This window comes from Salmo salar, chromosome 20 (assembly GCF_965601325.2).
Source record: "Salmo salar chromosome 20, fSalSal1, whole genome shotgun sequence".
NCBI lineage: Eukaryota > Metazoa > Chordata > Actinopteri > Salmoniformes > Salmonidae > Salmo > Salmo salar.
In genome coordinates, this window is record NC_138310.1 from 9,238,652 (window position 1) to 9,255,162 (window position 16,511).

At 45.6% G+C, this 16,511-nt stretch overlaps 1 protein-coding gene across 2 annotated transcripts in view; it reads left to right on the forward strand.

Moving 5' to 3' along the window:
- The window catches only part of slf1 (SMC5/6 complex localization factor 1), a 37,080-nt gene that overhangs the window by 1,728 nt on the left and 18,841 nt on the right, over positions 1-16,511 (forward strand). For both annotated transcript variants that reach the window (XM_014160880.3, XM_014160879.3), the window contains exons 4-15: positions 179-410; positions 2,956-3,109; positions 3,212-3,346; positions 3,508-3,564; positions 4,007-4,153; positions 4,243-4,409; positions 6,366-6,497; positions 6,634-6,775; positions 7,472-7,643; positions 7,871-8,016; positions 8,354-8,496; positions 14,407-14,486. In XM_014160880.3, coding sequence (XP_014016355.3) covers positions 179-410; positions 2,956-3,109; positions 3,212-3,346; positions 3,508-3,564; positions 4,007-4,153; positions 4,243-4,409; positions 6,366-6,497; positions 6,634-6,775; positions 7,472-7,643; positions 7,871-8,016; positions 8,354-8,496; positions 14,407-14,486 — 1,707 coding nt within the window. The remainder of the gene's footprint in view (positions 1-178; positions 411-2,955; positions 3,110-3,211; positions 3,347-3,507; positions 3,565-4,006; positions 4,154-4,242; positions 4,410-6,365; positions 6,498-6,633; positions 6,776-7,471; positions 7,644-7,870; positions 8,017-8,353; positions 8,497-14,406; positions 14,487-16,511) is intronic.

A 16,511-nucleotide genomic window follows, 5' to 3' on the forward strand; every position in this document is an offset into this window, starting at 1 on the left:
ACTCAATATTAGGAAAGTGTTCCGAATGTTTTTTACACAGTGTATTAGGTAGCAAGTCTTGACAAAGTCAGCTTGTGTAGACTATATTGGGATTCTACAGCTTAATACTCTCATGGACTTTTCAGAAGTAGCATTTTTTTTTTTGTGGTGTTTGTCGTTTCTCTTCCCTCTCTCTCAGGCAAATGGATCGTGACTCCAGAATATATTTTTGACTCCGTTAAGAATGGTTCGTGGCTGCCAGAGGCGCCCTATGAGTTGGACATTGTCTCCAAGGGGGGAGTCCCTGGGGCCTCTAACCCAGTGAAGGTGTGGAGGGAGAGGGTGACCAGCAGGGCCATGGCTGGGGCCTTCGAGGGCTGGAGGGTCCTCCTGATGGTCAACGAGCCTACTCGCAGAGACATGCTCATAAGGTGGTCTTTAGAATTGTAGTGGGCAGTAATATGACGTGTGTGTGTGTGCATATATGATATTATTAACATGTTTGTCTGACTCCATATAGATAATTAGCAATATGCAGGAGACTATGCTTGAGTTACAGTAATAGACAATTAAGAAATGTCTGAGAATGGTATTCTAAATACATGTGTATTTAATGAATTTGTAAAATGAATGGATTCACATTCAAGGCATAAAGCTTAAGTTACAAGCATTACAAGGCATTCCAAGCATATGCAGTGCATTCGGAAAGTATTCAGACACCTTGACTTTTTCCACATTTTGTTACGTTACAGCCTTATTCAAAAATGTATTAAATAGTTTTTTTCCCTCAATCTACACACACTACCTCATAATGACAAAGCAAAAAAGTTTAGACATTTTTGCACATTTTATTAAAAATATAAAACTAAAATATTGCTTTTACACAAATATTCAGACCCTTTACTCAGTACTTTAAAGCACCCTAGGCAGCAATTACATCCTTGAGTATGACACTACAAGCTTGGCACAACTGTATTTGGGGAGTTTATCCCATTCTTCTATGCGATTCTCTCAAGCTCTGTCAGGATGGATGGGGAGCGTCACTGCACAGCTGTTTTCAGGTCTCCAGAGATGTTTGATTGGGTCCGTCCGGGCTCTGGTTGGGCCACTCAAGGACATTCAGAGACTTGTCCCGAAGACACTCCTGCATTGTCTTGGCTATGTGCTTAGGGTCGTTGTCGTGTTGGAAGGTGAACCTTCGCCCCAGTCTGAGGTCCTGAGCGCTCTGGAGCAGGTTTTCATCAAGGATCTCTCTGTCCTTTGCTCTGTTTATCTTTCCCTCGATCCTGACAGTCTCCCAGTCCCTGCCGCTGAAAAACATCCCCACAGCATGATGGTTCCACCACCATGCTTCACCGTAGGGATGGTGCCAGGTTTCCTCCAGACATGCTGCTTGGCATTCAGGCCAAAGAGTTCATTCTTGTTTTCATCAGACCAGAGAATCTTGTTTTTCATGGTCTGAGAGTCCTTTAGGTGCCTTTTGGCAAACTCCAAGCCGGCTGTCATATGCCTTTTACTGAGGTGTGGCATCCATTTCGCCACTCTACCATAAAGGCCAGATTGGTGAAGTGTTGCAGAGATGGTTGGCCGTCTGGAGCTCTGACAGAGTGGCCATCGGGTTCTTGGTCACCTCCCTGACTAAGGCCCTTCTCCCTCGGTTGCTCAGTTTGGCTGGGCAACCAGCGCTAGGAAGAGTCTTGATGGTTCCTTACTTCTTCCATTTAAGAATTATGGAGGACACTGTGTTCTTGGGGACCTTCAGTGCTGCAGGAAATGTTTTGGTACCCTTCCCAGATCTGTGCCTCGACACAATCCTGTCTCGGAGCTTTACGGACAATTCCTTTGACCTCATGGCTTGGTTTTTGCTCTGTCATGCACTGCCAGCTGTGGGACCTAATATAGACAGGTGTGTGCCTTTCCGAATCATGTCCAATCAATTGAATTTACCACAGGTGGACTCTAAACAAATTGTAGAAACATCTCAAGAATGATCAATGGAAACAGGATGCACCTGAGCTCAATTTTGAGTCTCATAGCAAAGGTTCTGAATACTTATGTAAACAAGGTGTTTTTGTCAAAATCCTTGTTTTCGCTTTGTCATTATGGGGTATTGTGTGTAGGTTGATGGAAAAAGTTTTTAAAAATCTATTTTAGAATAAGGCTGTAACGTAGCAATGTGTGGAAAAAGTCAAGGGGTCTGAATAGTTTCCCGAAGGCACTGTAGATCCTAAGGTTAACTTACAGGACAGAGCATGAACAAAGAGATGCCCACTAGGCCAGAGGCCTAGAACTCTAGGAAATGAGAATTCAACATACAACCTTCCTCCATGGACTGGATACAGGATAAGAGAGAGAACAAAGGCATTCATTTCCATTTATAACATCTGAAGGTGTAACCTTTCAACCCGAGACAAACCACCATTGACTAATCAAACGATACCAAGTTTACAGTAACCTAAACACTCCCAGGCCCAATCTCCACAGGGTGTCACAGCATCTAAGAGCTTGTGCGGCGGATGAGACCAATGTAAATAAGACAGAATTCCTGAGAAGACAATAGAACTCCTTTGCATGATAGTGTAATTCAGAGGTCACCCTGTACAGATACAAGTAAGAGATCATACATCCATATAGATAGCATCAGTTATTCTCAGTGAACAAGTTTCAGATAGAGACCAAGCATAGAATAATGATATATTATCCATCACACTAGTCCTCTGGATACTGTAACATAGAGATACATTTTGGCCCCTCAGAGGGGGAAGGGCTGACTAGTCCTTGGGCATTGACCTTTTGTCCCTGGAACATTTTCCATGCAGCTCCAGGTGACACAAATTAGGGCCAAGCCTACAGAATTGTCTTGAAATGAATTGACCTCAAACCTCATGCTTAGACATGTAAATGTTGTGTACTGTATTTGCTACATCAAATATCAGACACACCTGTCACTTAATTTATCATTAACATTTTTTTCAGAATCCTAAAAGCTGGGAAGGCCAATGTGTACTCGTACCCTCCTCCCTCCCATGCTGATGTGACACGCGTGTTGACAAAACATGTCGCAGAGCATGTGAAGGCCCACAATGCACCGTGCTACTCCATAGAACACATTGCCCTGCATCTTTTTGGGGTAAATGTCTACGTAGATGTCGGATGATTAGCAATTAACAATTACACCCAGTGAAAGGCTTGTATAATAAGGCACAATCTAAGTGCCTTGTCTCGTCTTCAGGAGAACGTGTGTTCTGATATGGGTTTAACCTGGACAGAGGGCCAGCCAGAGGAGACACGGGAGGCCAATGACGCTCTCTCCACAGACTTTTCAGAGCTGGAGAGCGAGGCCAGGGACTACATTTCTCAAATAGGGGTGAGTGGCAGGTCTTTTCAAATCCGTCTATGTTTAGCAATGAATCGCAAGGTTTCCAATCATTGTTTTTCTGGGTGAAAACCCATGTCAGTCGTACAACTTTTTCAGTCGTCATTTTAATGACTTCATGTGTGACATTGTGGATGGCTCGTTTCATGCAGGAGCGGAAAAGACTCCCAGATATCCTGAGCTACTATGCCCCCGGACCGTTCGCTCAGGTATGCAGATCTGCTCAAAGCGTAGTAATACATCTACCATACATGCGTATTATACAACTGTAAAATGAGTGTGCGACTCGTCAAAGGAGATCAGGTCATTCAATTTCCTTTATGTCAGGCGCCTCACTGAAAGGTGACATTTTGTGCATAGACGCATCATATCCGGGTCACCTGATTTAACCAATGCTGTCAGTTGATTGGTGAAGCGTGATTGGCAGACCTATTAAAGGTAGTCTCTCACTGTCCCACCGGCGCCTTCCCAAGTGGATTTTCTTCCGATTGCTATTATAAACGGCCATGTAGTTCTTTTTCACATTTCCTAAGTTCATATTCAAGTAGGCAATAGATGACAGTTACCGAGATGACCTGATGAACTTCTGACGTCCTTCTCTTTCTCCGCCCCAACTTCTCACGCCATTGTCCATCTCTCTCTATTTTGTAGACTGCTGTAGCCAACTTCAGCAACGTGCAGAGCCTCACTGAATGTGGTTTATTCACCCAAGCCCTAGAGGAGCTCCAGTTGTACCTGCTGCCAGGACAGCTCCCCCCAGCCCCATTCCTCCAGCCCCTCATGCGTCACGCTCTCCACGTAAAGACCACACAAACTGTTTGTTGTCCATTGTAAAAAAATCGAAACCTGATTCCCTGGCTACCTTTAGCTCCTCTTTCCCCATCCAGGGGGATGCCAAGCCTTTCTTTCTCAGCGAGTTCCGCACGGTTCTCCACAGCATCCTGAGGAACAACCCTCCCTGGGGTTCTCCAGCTAGCGGGACATTCTTCATGAAGGTGCTACAGTGTCCCCAGTGTCGAAAAGGAGTCTGGCCCCTTTTGGAGACATCATTCAGGTATAGAACACTAGAGAGACACTTATACAAAGGCCATAAACTGTATGTCCCAATAACCTCTGTTCAAAAGATTATTTTAATATGAGATACCCAAGTCTCCTGTGTTTTCATGGGCTGTCTGCAATTCTACCATATCCATCTCTCTTTTTTACATACACTACCGGTTAAAAGTTTTAGAACACGTACTCATTCAAGTTTTTTTTTTCTACATTCTAGAATAATAGTGAAGACATCAAAACTATGAAATTACACATATGGAATCATGTAGTAACCAAAAAAGTGTTAAACAAATCTAAATCTATATTTTATATTTGAGATTCTTTAAATAGCCACCCTTTGCCTTGATGACAGCTTTGCACACTCTTGGCATTCCCTCAACCAGCATCACCTGGAATGCTTTTCCAATGGTCTTGAGAAAGTTCCCACCAATGCTGAGCACTTGTTGGCTGCTTTTTCTTCACTCTATGGACCAACTCATCCCAAACCTTCTCAAGTTCGTTGAGGTCGGGAGATTGTGGAGGCCAGGTCATCTGATGCAGCGCTCCATCGCTATCCTTCTTGGTAAAATAGCCTTTACACAGCCTGGAGGTGTGTTGGGTCATTGTCCTGTTGAAAAACAAATGATAGTCCCACTAAGCCCAAACCAGATGTGGTAGCCATGCTGGTTAAGTGTGCCTTGAATTCTAAATAAATCACACAGTGTCACAATCAAAGCACCCCCACACCATAACACCTCCTCCATGCTTCACGGTGGAAAATACACATGCAGAGATCATCCGTTCACCCACACCGCGTCTCACAAAGACACAGCGGTTGGAACAAAAAAAATCTCCAATTTGGACTCCAGACCAAAGGACAAATTTCCACCGGTCTAATGTCCATTGCTCGTATTTCTTGGCCCAAGCAAGTCTCTTCTTCTTATTGGTGTCTTTTAGTAGTGGTTTCTTTGCAGCAAATCGACCATGAAGGTCTGATTCACGCAGTCTCCTCTGAACAGTTGATGTTTTACTTGAACTCTGTGAAGCATTTATTTGGGCTGCAATTTCTGAGGCTGGTAACTCTAATGAACTTATCCTCTGTAGCATAGGTAACTCTGGGCCTTCCATTCCTGTGGGGGTCCTCACGAGAGCCAGTTTCATCATAGCGCTTGATGGTTTTTGCAACAACTGCACTTGAAGAAACTTAGAAAATTCTTGAAATGTTCCATATTGACTGACCTTCATGTCTTAAAATAATGATGGGCTGTCGTTTGTCTTTGCTTATTTGAGCTGTTCTTGCCATAATATGGACTTGGTGTTAACCCTATTTGGTATATCTTCTGTTTACCATCCCATACGTTGTCACAACACAACTGATTGGCTCAAACGCATTAAGAAGGAAAGATATTCCACAAATGAACTTGTAACTTTTAAGGCTCACCTGTTAATTGAAATGGATTCTAGGTGACCACCTCATGAAGCTGGTTGAGCGAATGCCAAGAGTGTGCAAAGCAGTCATCACGGCAATGGGTGGCTATTTGAAGAATCTCAAATATAAAATATATTTTCATTTGTTAAACACTTTTTTTTTTTTTTGGTTAGTACGTGATTCCGATGGTGTTATTTCATAGTTTTCATCTCTTCACTATTTTTCTAGAATGTAGAAAATAGTAAAAATTAAGAAAATTCCTTGAATAAGGAGATGTTCTGGCGACAGTGTCAGCGTGCATGCGCCCGGCCCGCCACAGGAGTCGCTAGAGCGCGATGGGACCCGGACGACCCTGGGCTAATTGTGTGCCACCTCATGGGTCTCCCGGTTGCGGCTGGCTGCGACACAGCCTGGGATCGAACCCGGATCTGTAGTGACACCTCTAGCACTGCAATGCAGTGCCTTAGACCGCTGTGCCACTCGGGAGGCCATCCTTCTCCTTTTCGTGTTGTACCCATCTTTCTCCTTTTGGTGTCTCTGTTTCTCCAGGTTCTGCATGGGTAGCAAGCCCTGTCACTCACTCCCTAGCCCTGCCTCCCCAGAGCTGCTCTGCTTCCATGGTGACCTGCAGGCCTTTATGCTCGAGCTCTTCAAGTGTGACATGCACTCAGCTAACAAAGGGTAATCCCCACCGACGGGACACGGCATATATTGGCGTGATGTAGAAAACAGCCGTCACTTACTTAAAACAACGTCACGTCATGCACCACTGACACGACACTGTGGATATTTCAACATGTCCTCCATCTTCCCTCAGAGAGGCAGGAGGCTTGCGGTCGTCCGTCCTCTACAGGGTGTTCTGGAGCTTGTGGGAGCGCTCGACGCTGGCCTCCAGGGCCGTGCAGCAGATCGCCCAGCTCCTGGTCCAGGCCTCATTGTGGGAACGCTCTGTCTCTGAGGTAAACCTGGACACGTCCCTGTTCCTGTCCTCACCAACATTCCAGTCACATACACTAGGCCTACATCCCTGTCCCGCCCATAGTTCAGTTCAAAGTCGATTCTGAACTTGCAGCACGCCATCTAAGGCAGTGGTTCCCAAGCTGTGGGGCGCTGTGTCAGCAGGGGAAGCGCAGGGGTCTTTTGTAAAACATTTTGGGGGGGGGAACTCAGTTCCTCTTGTCATGTTAGTTATTACAGACCTTAGATATTTGTAACTTGTCAGATCAACTAGCCCATGTCATTTGTTTTTATTTTTTAGTTATTTTAAGCCGTAGATATAGTTGTACTTTTTTTTTGTCACATGAATAGACATTAGACAAGCCTAAATGTATAGAATTGCACGAAGATTTGCTTTAAAACTGCAACATTTCTTTGCTCCCATGGTAACATTTGTAGAATTGCAGGCAATAAGCTGTAAACCTTCAAAATTCTCTCCACCAACAAGAAGGGTGTGAACAGTTTTGTATCATGAACAGTGCTTGTTCCCATGGGGAGGGGCGTGGGATGTTCCCCAATGCTGGAAGGGGGGAACCCCTTATCTAAGGTGTTCCATGTCCAGCACATAACAGGAATTGTAATGGAATCGGGCCCTCACTCTGGTCCAGCTATGTAGCCAACTACCCATCTCTGTCCTTGTGCTGTGGTTGCTTGTGTAGGGTCAGGAGAGGGACTGGGAGAGGGATAGGAGGCAGACACTGGTGCTGACCCTGCAGGACACGCTGGGCGTGGTGGTGGACTACTGGTGGCAGGAGTACAGCCGCCTCAACCGCAGCCTGGTGGACAAAGGCCTGGAGGACCTGGCTCAACACATCGCCATCCTCTGTCAGGGTACGCTGCACTGCACACAGGTCTGATGCTCCGTCCCGAGTGGCACTCTGTTCCCGATATAGTACACAACTTTCGCACTACCTGTGGACCCTGGTGAGAGGTAGTGCATTGTATAGGGAATCGTGTACCATTCGGGACGCAACCAGTCTGACACACAGCAGCAAGGTTTTAATCATGTGTTCTAACTGATCCTGTGTTGATGTGGAGGGTATTCTTCCTGCCCTCAGACCTGCCCCCAGATGTCCTCCAGACGTTTGTTCCCGGGATGGTCCCAACCAGGCTACGGATGGTCACGGCAGACGCCATCTTTAGGAACGTGTGCTGCAGGAACGGCATCATCATAGGAGCAGAGCCCATCTCACTAAGGAAGATTGTACGTTTTGGCCAAGTCCACGTTAGAATGTGTTTGGATTTCACCGTCCTGGCTCTTGTGTCCCAGGTCTAGTACTAGTGCAACAGCGGTACAGTGTATTGGAGCTCTGTTGCACGGCCAGTTATTTTGCTGGGATAAGATTCTCCTGCTGCTGTCCTCACTGCTGGGCCTCTCACTGTCACAGCTGCTAACTCTGGTGTCTTTATCACTCTGTCCAACATACACACCTCCTATACAACAGAGGCAGAGTCTCTATAAAGACCCTCTCTCTCCATCTTACTGTGTGTGTGTATGTATGTGTGTGTGTGTGTGTGTGTGTGTGTGTGTGTCCTGACAGGTGTCCTCCTACCTGCCAGCCCTGGGGAGGCTGTGCGCGGTCAGGACAGGTGGCTCCAGAGTTCTCCGGGCAGACAGTGGGTGCCCTCTGCTTGGGACTGGACCCACCTCCTGCAGCTGGAGCACCCAGGGGACTGATACAGGGTGAGTCTGTGTGTCTGTACCCCCGCTGACCACTCCAGTCAGGCTAGAGGCCATACAACCAACCTACCTGAGGTTAGCAGAGGAGGAAAGGTGTGTGGATGGGAGAGGTGAGAAAGGGAGGAGATGTGGTGAAATGAGGGAAAGGAAGGAGGGAGAACAGGAGGTGGTGAGAGGATGCCATAGGAGAGGAGAGTGTGAGAGAGCAGGTCAGAGTGAGTGTGGAGATGAGGAGTCCCCAGTGGACATGCCTATGTATCAGAGTTTACAGGAGAGGTGCAGAGAGCAGGTTAGAGCCCCTACAGCTAGTCTTCTCTGGACAGACTGACGGCTCACCTCTTCCCCCCCCCCGCATCATACCAGGCAGCTGCTGCTGTTCAACACCCCGCCGCTGGCACAGACACAGGGAGGGAGGGCCCGCTGGGGATGAGGTTCACCTCAAGGCTAGCGGCTCACTCACCGACCAGCCTCAGCGTTTTTTCCCTCACACACTTTATTCACCAACATTCACCTTTTTAGGAAATAGGAAAATCAAAAGACAACGTTTTTTTGTTACCTCACCTTAGAAAAATATCTATTTTTCAATGAATAATTGTGTATTTCTCAGAGAGTTGGGGTGAGGGGATTGTATGATTTGGTTTAGAAAGCTGAGGTAGCATGTGAGTGAGAGGCCATGAATGTGCCTTAATAGATAAAGTGTGTGATGAGGAGAGTCCCTCTCTCTCTCCTAGGCTCTTCCTGTAAGGACAGCTTGCCATCAGGGCACAAGTCCAGACAAAGACTTGCGGGAGGCTCTCCATAATTGGAAGCCCTGTTTCCTCCTGCTGGCTTAATCAAGCAGAGTTTATTGCTTTTCTGTTTGAGCCCGTTTGGGTTTGTCATTCTCTGTATTGCTCTCTCACCCTCTCTCGACACATGTTACTGTAGTCTAGCAGTTAGAGCGTTGGGCCAGTAACCGAAAGATCGCTGGTTCGAATACCTGAGTCGACAAGTTGAAAAATCTGCCGACGTGTCCTTGAGCTAGGTACTTAACCATAATTTGCTCCAAGGGCGCCGTACTAATATGGCTGACCCTGTAAAACAACACGTTTCACTGCACCTATCCGGTGTGTGACAATAAAACACAGATTTTTGTATTTATTATTTTACTACAGCACAGTGAATCACAGCATCCCTGTAAGGCATAGTAGGCAGCTTTTTTGGCGACCTGAACAATTTCACGTAGAAATGTGTTAAAGATCTGTTATACACAGCCGCGAGCTGCCTAGTGACACGAGCCTACCACACGAGCTAAATTGCTTGCCTCGAAGCGAGCATAGAAGTAACACTGAAGCATGCATGAGAGCATCAGCTGTTCTGGAAGACTGTGGGATCATGCTCTTCGTAGCCGATGGGAGTAAGACCTTTAAACAGGTCAACATTCACAAGGCCGTGGGGCCAGACGGATTACCAGGACGTGTACTCCGAGCATGCACTGACCAACTGGCAAGTGTCTTCACTTGCATTTTCAACCTGTCCCTGACTGAGTCTGTAATACCCACATGTTTCAAGCAGACCACCATAGTCCTTGTGCCCAAGAACACTAAGTTAACCTGCCTAAATGACTACCGACCCGTAGAACTCATGTCTGTAGCCATGAAGTGCTTTGAAAGGCTGGTCATGGCTCACATCAACACCATTATCCCACTCCAATTTGCATACTGCCCCAACAGATCCACAGATAATGCAATCTCTATTGCACTCCACACTGCCCTTTCCTACCAGGACGAAAGGAACACCTACGTGAGAATGCTATTCATTCACTACAGCTCAGCGTTCAACACCATCATGCCCTGAAGGCTCATCACTAAGCTAAGGACCCTGGGACTTCCTGACGGGCCGCCCCCAGGTGGTAAGGTTAGGTAACAACACATCTGCCACGCTGAACCTCAACACGGGGGCCCCTCAGGGGTGCATCCTCAGTCCCCTCCTGTACTCCCTGTTCACCCATGACTGCATGGCCAAGCACGACTCCAACACCATCATCAAGTTTGCAGACGACACAACAGTGATTGGCCTGATCACTGACAACGATGAGGCCGCCTATAGGGAGGAGGTCAGAGATCTGGGCGTGTGGTGCCAGGATAACAACCTATCCCTCAACGTGATCATGACAAAGGAGATGGTTGTGGACTACAGGAAAAGGAGGACCGAGCATGCCCCCATTCTCATCGACGGGGCTGTAGTGGAGCAGGTTGAGAGCTTCAAGTTCCTTGGTGTCCACATCACCAACAAACTATTGTGGTCCAAACACACCAAGACAGTCGTGAAGAGGGCACGACAATGCCTATTCCCCCTCAGGAGACTGAAAAGATTTGGCATGGGTCCTCAGATCCTCAAAAGGTCTATAGCTGCACCATCGAAAGCATCCTGATTGTTTGTATCACTGCCTGGTATGGCAACTGCTCGGCCGCAAGACACTACAGAGGGTAGTGCGTACGGCCCAGAACATCACTGGGCCAAGTTTCCTGCCGTCCAGGACCTCTATACCAGGCGGTCAGAGGAAGTTCCTAAAAATTGTCAGACTCCAGCCACCCTAGTCATAGACTGTTTTCTGCTACCGCACGGCAAACGGTACCGGAGCGCCTAGTCTAGGTCCAAAAGGCTTCTTAACAGCTTCCACCCCCAAGCCATAAGACTCCTGAACAGCTAAGCTAATGGCTACCCCAATCCCTATTTTACCCTGCTGCTACTCTCTGGTTATTATCTATGCATAGTCACTTTAACTCTACCTACATGTACATATTACCTCAACTAAGCTGTGCCCCCGCACATTGACTCTGTACAGGTACACCCTGTATATAGTGTCGCTACTGTTATTTTACTGCTGCTCTTTTAACTATTTGTTGTTTTATTTTTTACTTATCAAATTTTTACTTGACATATATTTTTCTTTACTGCATTGTTGGTTAAGGGCTTCTCAGTAAGCATTTCACTACACCTGTTTTATTCGGCCCCTGTGACAAATACAATTTGATTTGATTTTCTCATTGAAAGCAAGTTTGAGAAGCGGTAGATCCATTCTATTTGCACTATTTCTATGCTTCTTGTTAAGTTTAATTTTGGTTAGTTTTACTTTCGCTTTTGTCCACCAGCGTCAAACAGCTGAAAATACTATTTTTGCTTATTTAAAATATATTTGGTACAATTCTGTTGTAATTTATTTTTTTATTACAAACCATATACACACACAAATGACCGCATACGCACACAAACATCATCACACCTGCCCAGACCCACATGCTCACACCACTATCTCCAGCATCACTCTCCACCACATGGCCTCAAACTGCACCATTTTGTTTCTCTCAGTAGCCCACGCACTTTCAACATTTGGATAATAAAGCATTGACCTTTCCATTGTGTTATCAATAGAGGATTGGTTGATTTCCAGCTACGTAAGATAAGTATCATACAACCTATCAGGTATCTCACTGCACCCTCATATGCCATGCCTTGAAAATATGCAGACCGGCCGACGTAAATTTACTTTGAATTGTAATACTTCTGACAGCGAACTTTCTAGCTGAGCCCATAACTTTTGGACTTGATGACATTCCCAGAAGGCATAGATTATTGAATCCTTGTTAGTTTTACACTTAAAACGTGACTCTGCCGTCGTGCTGTAGAATTGGTGAATGTTGTCGCTTGTATAATACATTCTATACATTAGTTTATACTGTATTAAGCATACATTTTCGTTAACTGTCATTTTGTTAATGTTCCAACATTCCCTCCATCTTGTGCCAATATCAGTTATATTTAATTCATGGTTCCAGTAGTTTTATATTTAAGAGGTTGTCAGTTGGATAGGCTCTCTGCAAGGTAAGCTATACAAAACCTATCATATGAACATCCTTTTTTGACTCAATAGGATTCCCTCAAGATTGCCCTGATGTCCCAAACATTTCAAATAGAAATTTCGTGATATGAAAGTTAAGTTGCATGTATTTGAAAATCTACATTGGTCAGTCCGAAATTGATTTTTACAATTATTTCCTATTACTAAGTCATTTACGGTTTCTATGCCTTTAGCTGTCCATGTGGACCAATTTATCAGTGAATTCTGAAAAGCTTGCTGGTTTTGTGTTCTACCCGGTTATTAATTGCATACACCTGGGGTCCCAGGTCTAAATCTGTCCCCGATTAGAGGGGAACAATGGGAGGGGAAAAAAGCAGTGGGACTGGCTTCGAGGTCTCGAGTTGAGTTTGAGGGCTCTATACTATTCATTGCCTGTTTTGTTACATAAATTGAAATTAGGCAAACTTTTTTAGAGTTTTTGCAACCAGGAAATGGTGGCGCGACTTCTGCCTATTGTACTTTTTATTTTTTATTAAATAAATCAGCTTTTATGACCAAAAAATAACCATTTAGGCGGCTTCGAATGCAATTTAACAAAAGCAATGTCAGTTGTGGAAGGGTTTCTTATGTTGCTGCCTCTCTGATTCTGAGGTGATCTTTATCACACCTTGTGGGGTGGAAATGGCACTGGAGAGTGTGTGTGTGTGTGTGTGTGTGTGTGTGTGTGTGTGTGTGTGTGTGTGTGTGTGTGTGTGTGTGTGTGTGTGTATTTTGTGTTAGTGAATGGCTTATTGTACAATGCCCCCGGGCTTGCAGTGATCCTGCACCCAGAGTGACAGAATGATAATCCTCTATAGTATGGACGATCATAGGGGAATCAGAGAGGCTAGGCTCTCTCGCCAAGTCTGTTGTCCGTCTCCCCATGTGGACAGGGTACTTTTTGAGTTAAGTGGGATGAGATGAAAATGTTTCTCACACACACACAGGCACTTCTGATCTCTTCACAGACTTGTCCCTGCTAATAACAAGCTACGTGACAGAACGTGTGTTCCTCCCACACTGTCGGGGAGATTCCGCCCGGGTTCTGAACAGCCCAATTACCAGGGAACAAGCAGACTTCCCTGTAGTAAAGCATGCCTCCCCTCTCTCTCCTCTTCACTGTCACCCACATGTCAGAAGTCCTGCTGGCAGCCAGGCAACAGGTCTCCCCTCCACACACTCACTCACAGCGCTACTGACAGCCATACAGCTATTAGCACTACGCAGCTTTGAAGAGCGCACTTTCACTACTTCGTCTTTATTTCTTTCTCATAATTTCCTTTTTCCCCGTTGAAATGACTCGGTTGGGGTTTTACTTACTAGGCGGAGGAAAAGTGACGGAAAAAGGACCTGTGACGCCCACAGTGTGGTAATTCGATCAAGCGCGTCGTCGCTAGCTAGATGGGACGTTGTCGCGGTATTCTACGGCCAGGTCTCACAGCTCAGGCTGTAGTGTTATTGCTGCATGGCCAAACTGGTCGTCTCCCCTGACCACGTCATCATTAATACTGTAGGAAATATTGAATTGATTGAATTGCATTCTAGAGGATTGGCGTTTTACATTACCTCACAGGATCCATTTCCTCAGTGCAATCGGGGTGTAACCTTGGTTTTGGTTATTCTTCAAACGAGGGGGAGCAGTGGAGACGAGTAACACGCTGACTGCACTGTATTTGAGAGTATGGGCTTTAGTAGGTGCACAGTGCTTCATAGTGACAGCCATTAAAAGACTGTGCTGGGAGTATCTCTTTGCCAGGGTCCTGGTAGTTGTCTGTTTGAATGAGGCACAGCACTGGCCCTGTACACACTGCTGCCACTGCTCTGTTACTCAGAGGATGTTCCATTGCTTTGTGTGTCTGTCTGTCTGAGTCTTCCTAACATGTAGGCTTACTATTCCCAGCTGTGAAAGGAATTTCCTCTCTATGGACATTCATTGTGGCAGTATTAAATACTTTGAAGAAATGCCAGTCATCAGATGGCCATGATAATAATGTTTGATGTCAGACCTTACCCCGTCTCCTGTCTCTACCCAGAATGGCCAGCGGTCTGGTTAACGGAACCGGTCTGGGCAAGGAGAACATCCCCAGAGGTCTCAACCGTGTCAACACAGCAGGTAACATGAACACACACACACACACACACACACACACACACACACACGCTTCTCTGCATATTTGCAAGCAAAATAATATTTTTCATAGACTGATGCACAGGACTAGGTCATCAGTAGAGCGAGGACACGAGAGCCTTGTCATCCGTTTGAACTTAATGACGAGCCCATTATGTATTTATAAAGCCATGGATTAGCAGATGGTGTAGATTCACAGTGGTGGATTCAATAGGCTTTTCTCATCTGTAACGAGTTCACCTTGTTTGCCACCTCTGGCATTCTCATTGAAATTCCACACACTGTTTATTTTTTGGATCTATTATTCACATTTTTTAGGGTAAAAAAAAAAAAGAATAATCGCACGGATAAAAGAGAAACGTGGAAATAATGACTAAAGACAACACCACCACGGGTACACAATGGTCGTCAGATCCCCAGTTTAAGAATATTAAACACAGCAATTAGGGCTGTGCTGTGAAAGTGACTTACTGTGTGCAGAACTTCCTGCACTTAGGCTTGGCACTCTGTGTGAACTCTCTGAGGTGTCAGCGCTCATATCTCCCCTCTCACCTGATCAGAAAGGCCCTGCTCCAGAGCCAGGGAGGTGGTGTAGGGGAGGGCAGGCAGGAGACTCCAGGCTGTTTGCGTGTGTTGTTTTTCCACTACGTGATCTCTATACTGATGCGCTCAGCATAAATTTTTGATGAACCATCAGCACATCTCTCTCTCTCTTTCTCTCTCTCACAAAGATTTCATATTGCTTTCCTATGAGCTATTTTTCTGTGCTGCATATCTTAAACTCTACGGCCACTGGGTCTCCCCTCTAGCAGCTGAGAGGGGCTGTGGGTTTAGGATGGTCGTTTTCTGTGCTCTGGCAGTTCTACAGTCTCATTGGTGTACGTTCTGTCCTGACTCCACTGTTGAATTTCTTGGGTGCTGCTAAAATCACTAGCATTGAGGAGAGCCGACTCTTACAGTAGGTGAGGTACAACATTAAAAAGTGGCATATTGTACCCCCGCTTCCTGTTAGAACACTCAATTGAAATCGCATCGCTATCCAGTGACCACCGTTTTGTGATACTCTCTACACACATCAAATCGGTCCCGTCATATGTCACCGATCAAGCCTAGTTCACAACATTCTTCCGCAGTTTTTCAACTTCCACGGCAAGCCAGGTTTGGTGTTTTTTATACAGTAGGATATTACCATCCAAGCATGTACGAGGTTGTACATTCAGACATAGTTTTCTAGCACCATTCTGACAAATAGCGTTCTTATTGGAACCGATTGCCAGCAGCTTTTTGAACCAGCTTGCCAGTCAACACGTAGCACGGCTACACAGACAGAGTGGAGGGGGTTCAACACATACATTAAACTTTTCTATTTAAGAGTGAAATGGGGGATTGTTAGAGGGATTTATAGAAAAGGACAGGCGGATTTATCCATTCCGTGCTTATAAATGCTGAGCATGCAATTACTCCTATAATGGAGGCATTTCGTCCAAATTGGAGCCTTTTTACAGTGATTTAACAGTGCGTGGATTGGGCCTGGCATTTGAGAGGATGTGTACACATGGGGAGCTGTGGAATGGGTGTTTAATCACAGCGTTTTAGAGGCTGTAATGGTGGAACACACTGTGCAGAACGCTGACCTGCCACAGTGCAGAACAACTCATTAAGGCCCAATTGGACTTCACTCTCTGTAGTCTAGTTATTGCTGGTTTTTTTTCATGTGTATTATTCATTTGAATTTTATGTTTATTCGATTTGGAGATAATTTATTTACATGGAAAGAATATGGTCTTATTTATCTGAGTTTCTTAGCTGTATTATAGGAAGATTGAGGAAGTAGTCCTTATGAGGGAGAGGTTGCGTTGGAAACTGTGCTCATGTCGGCCATCTTGGCTCCAGTGTATTCCTCGCTGCATGGTGTGAGAATATTGGTACGGACCAGTAACTCAGAGAGGAGAGTGTGCAGTTGGGTTCACGGTACTTTTCTGGGAAGCTCCACCGCCAGATCTGATCCAC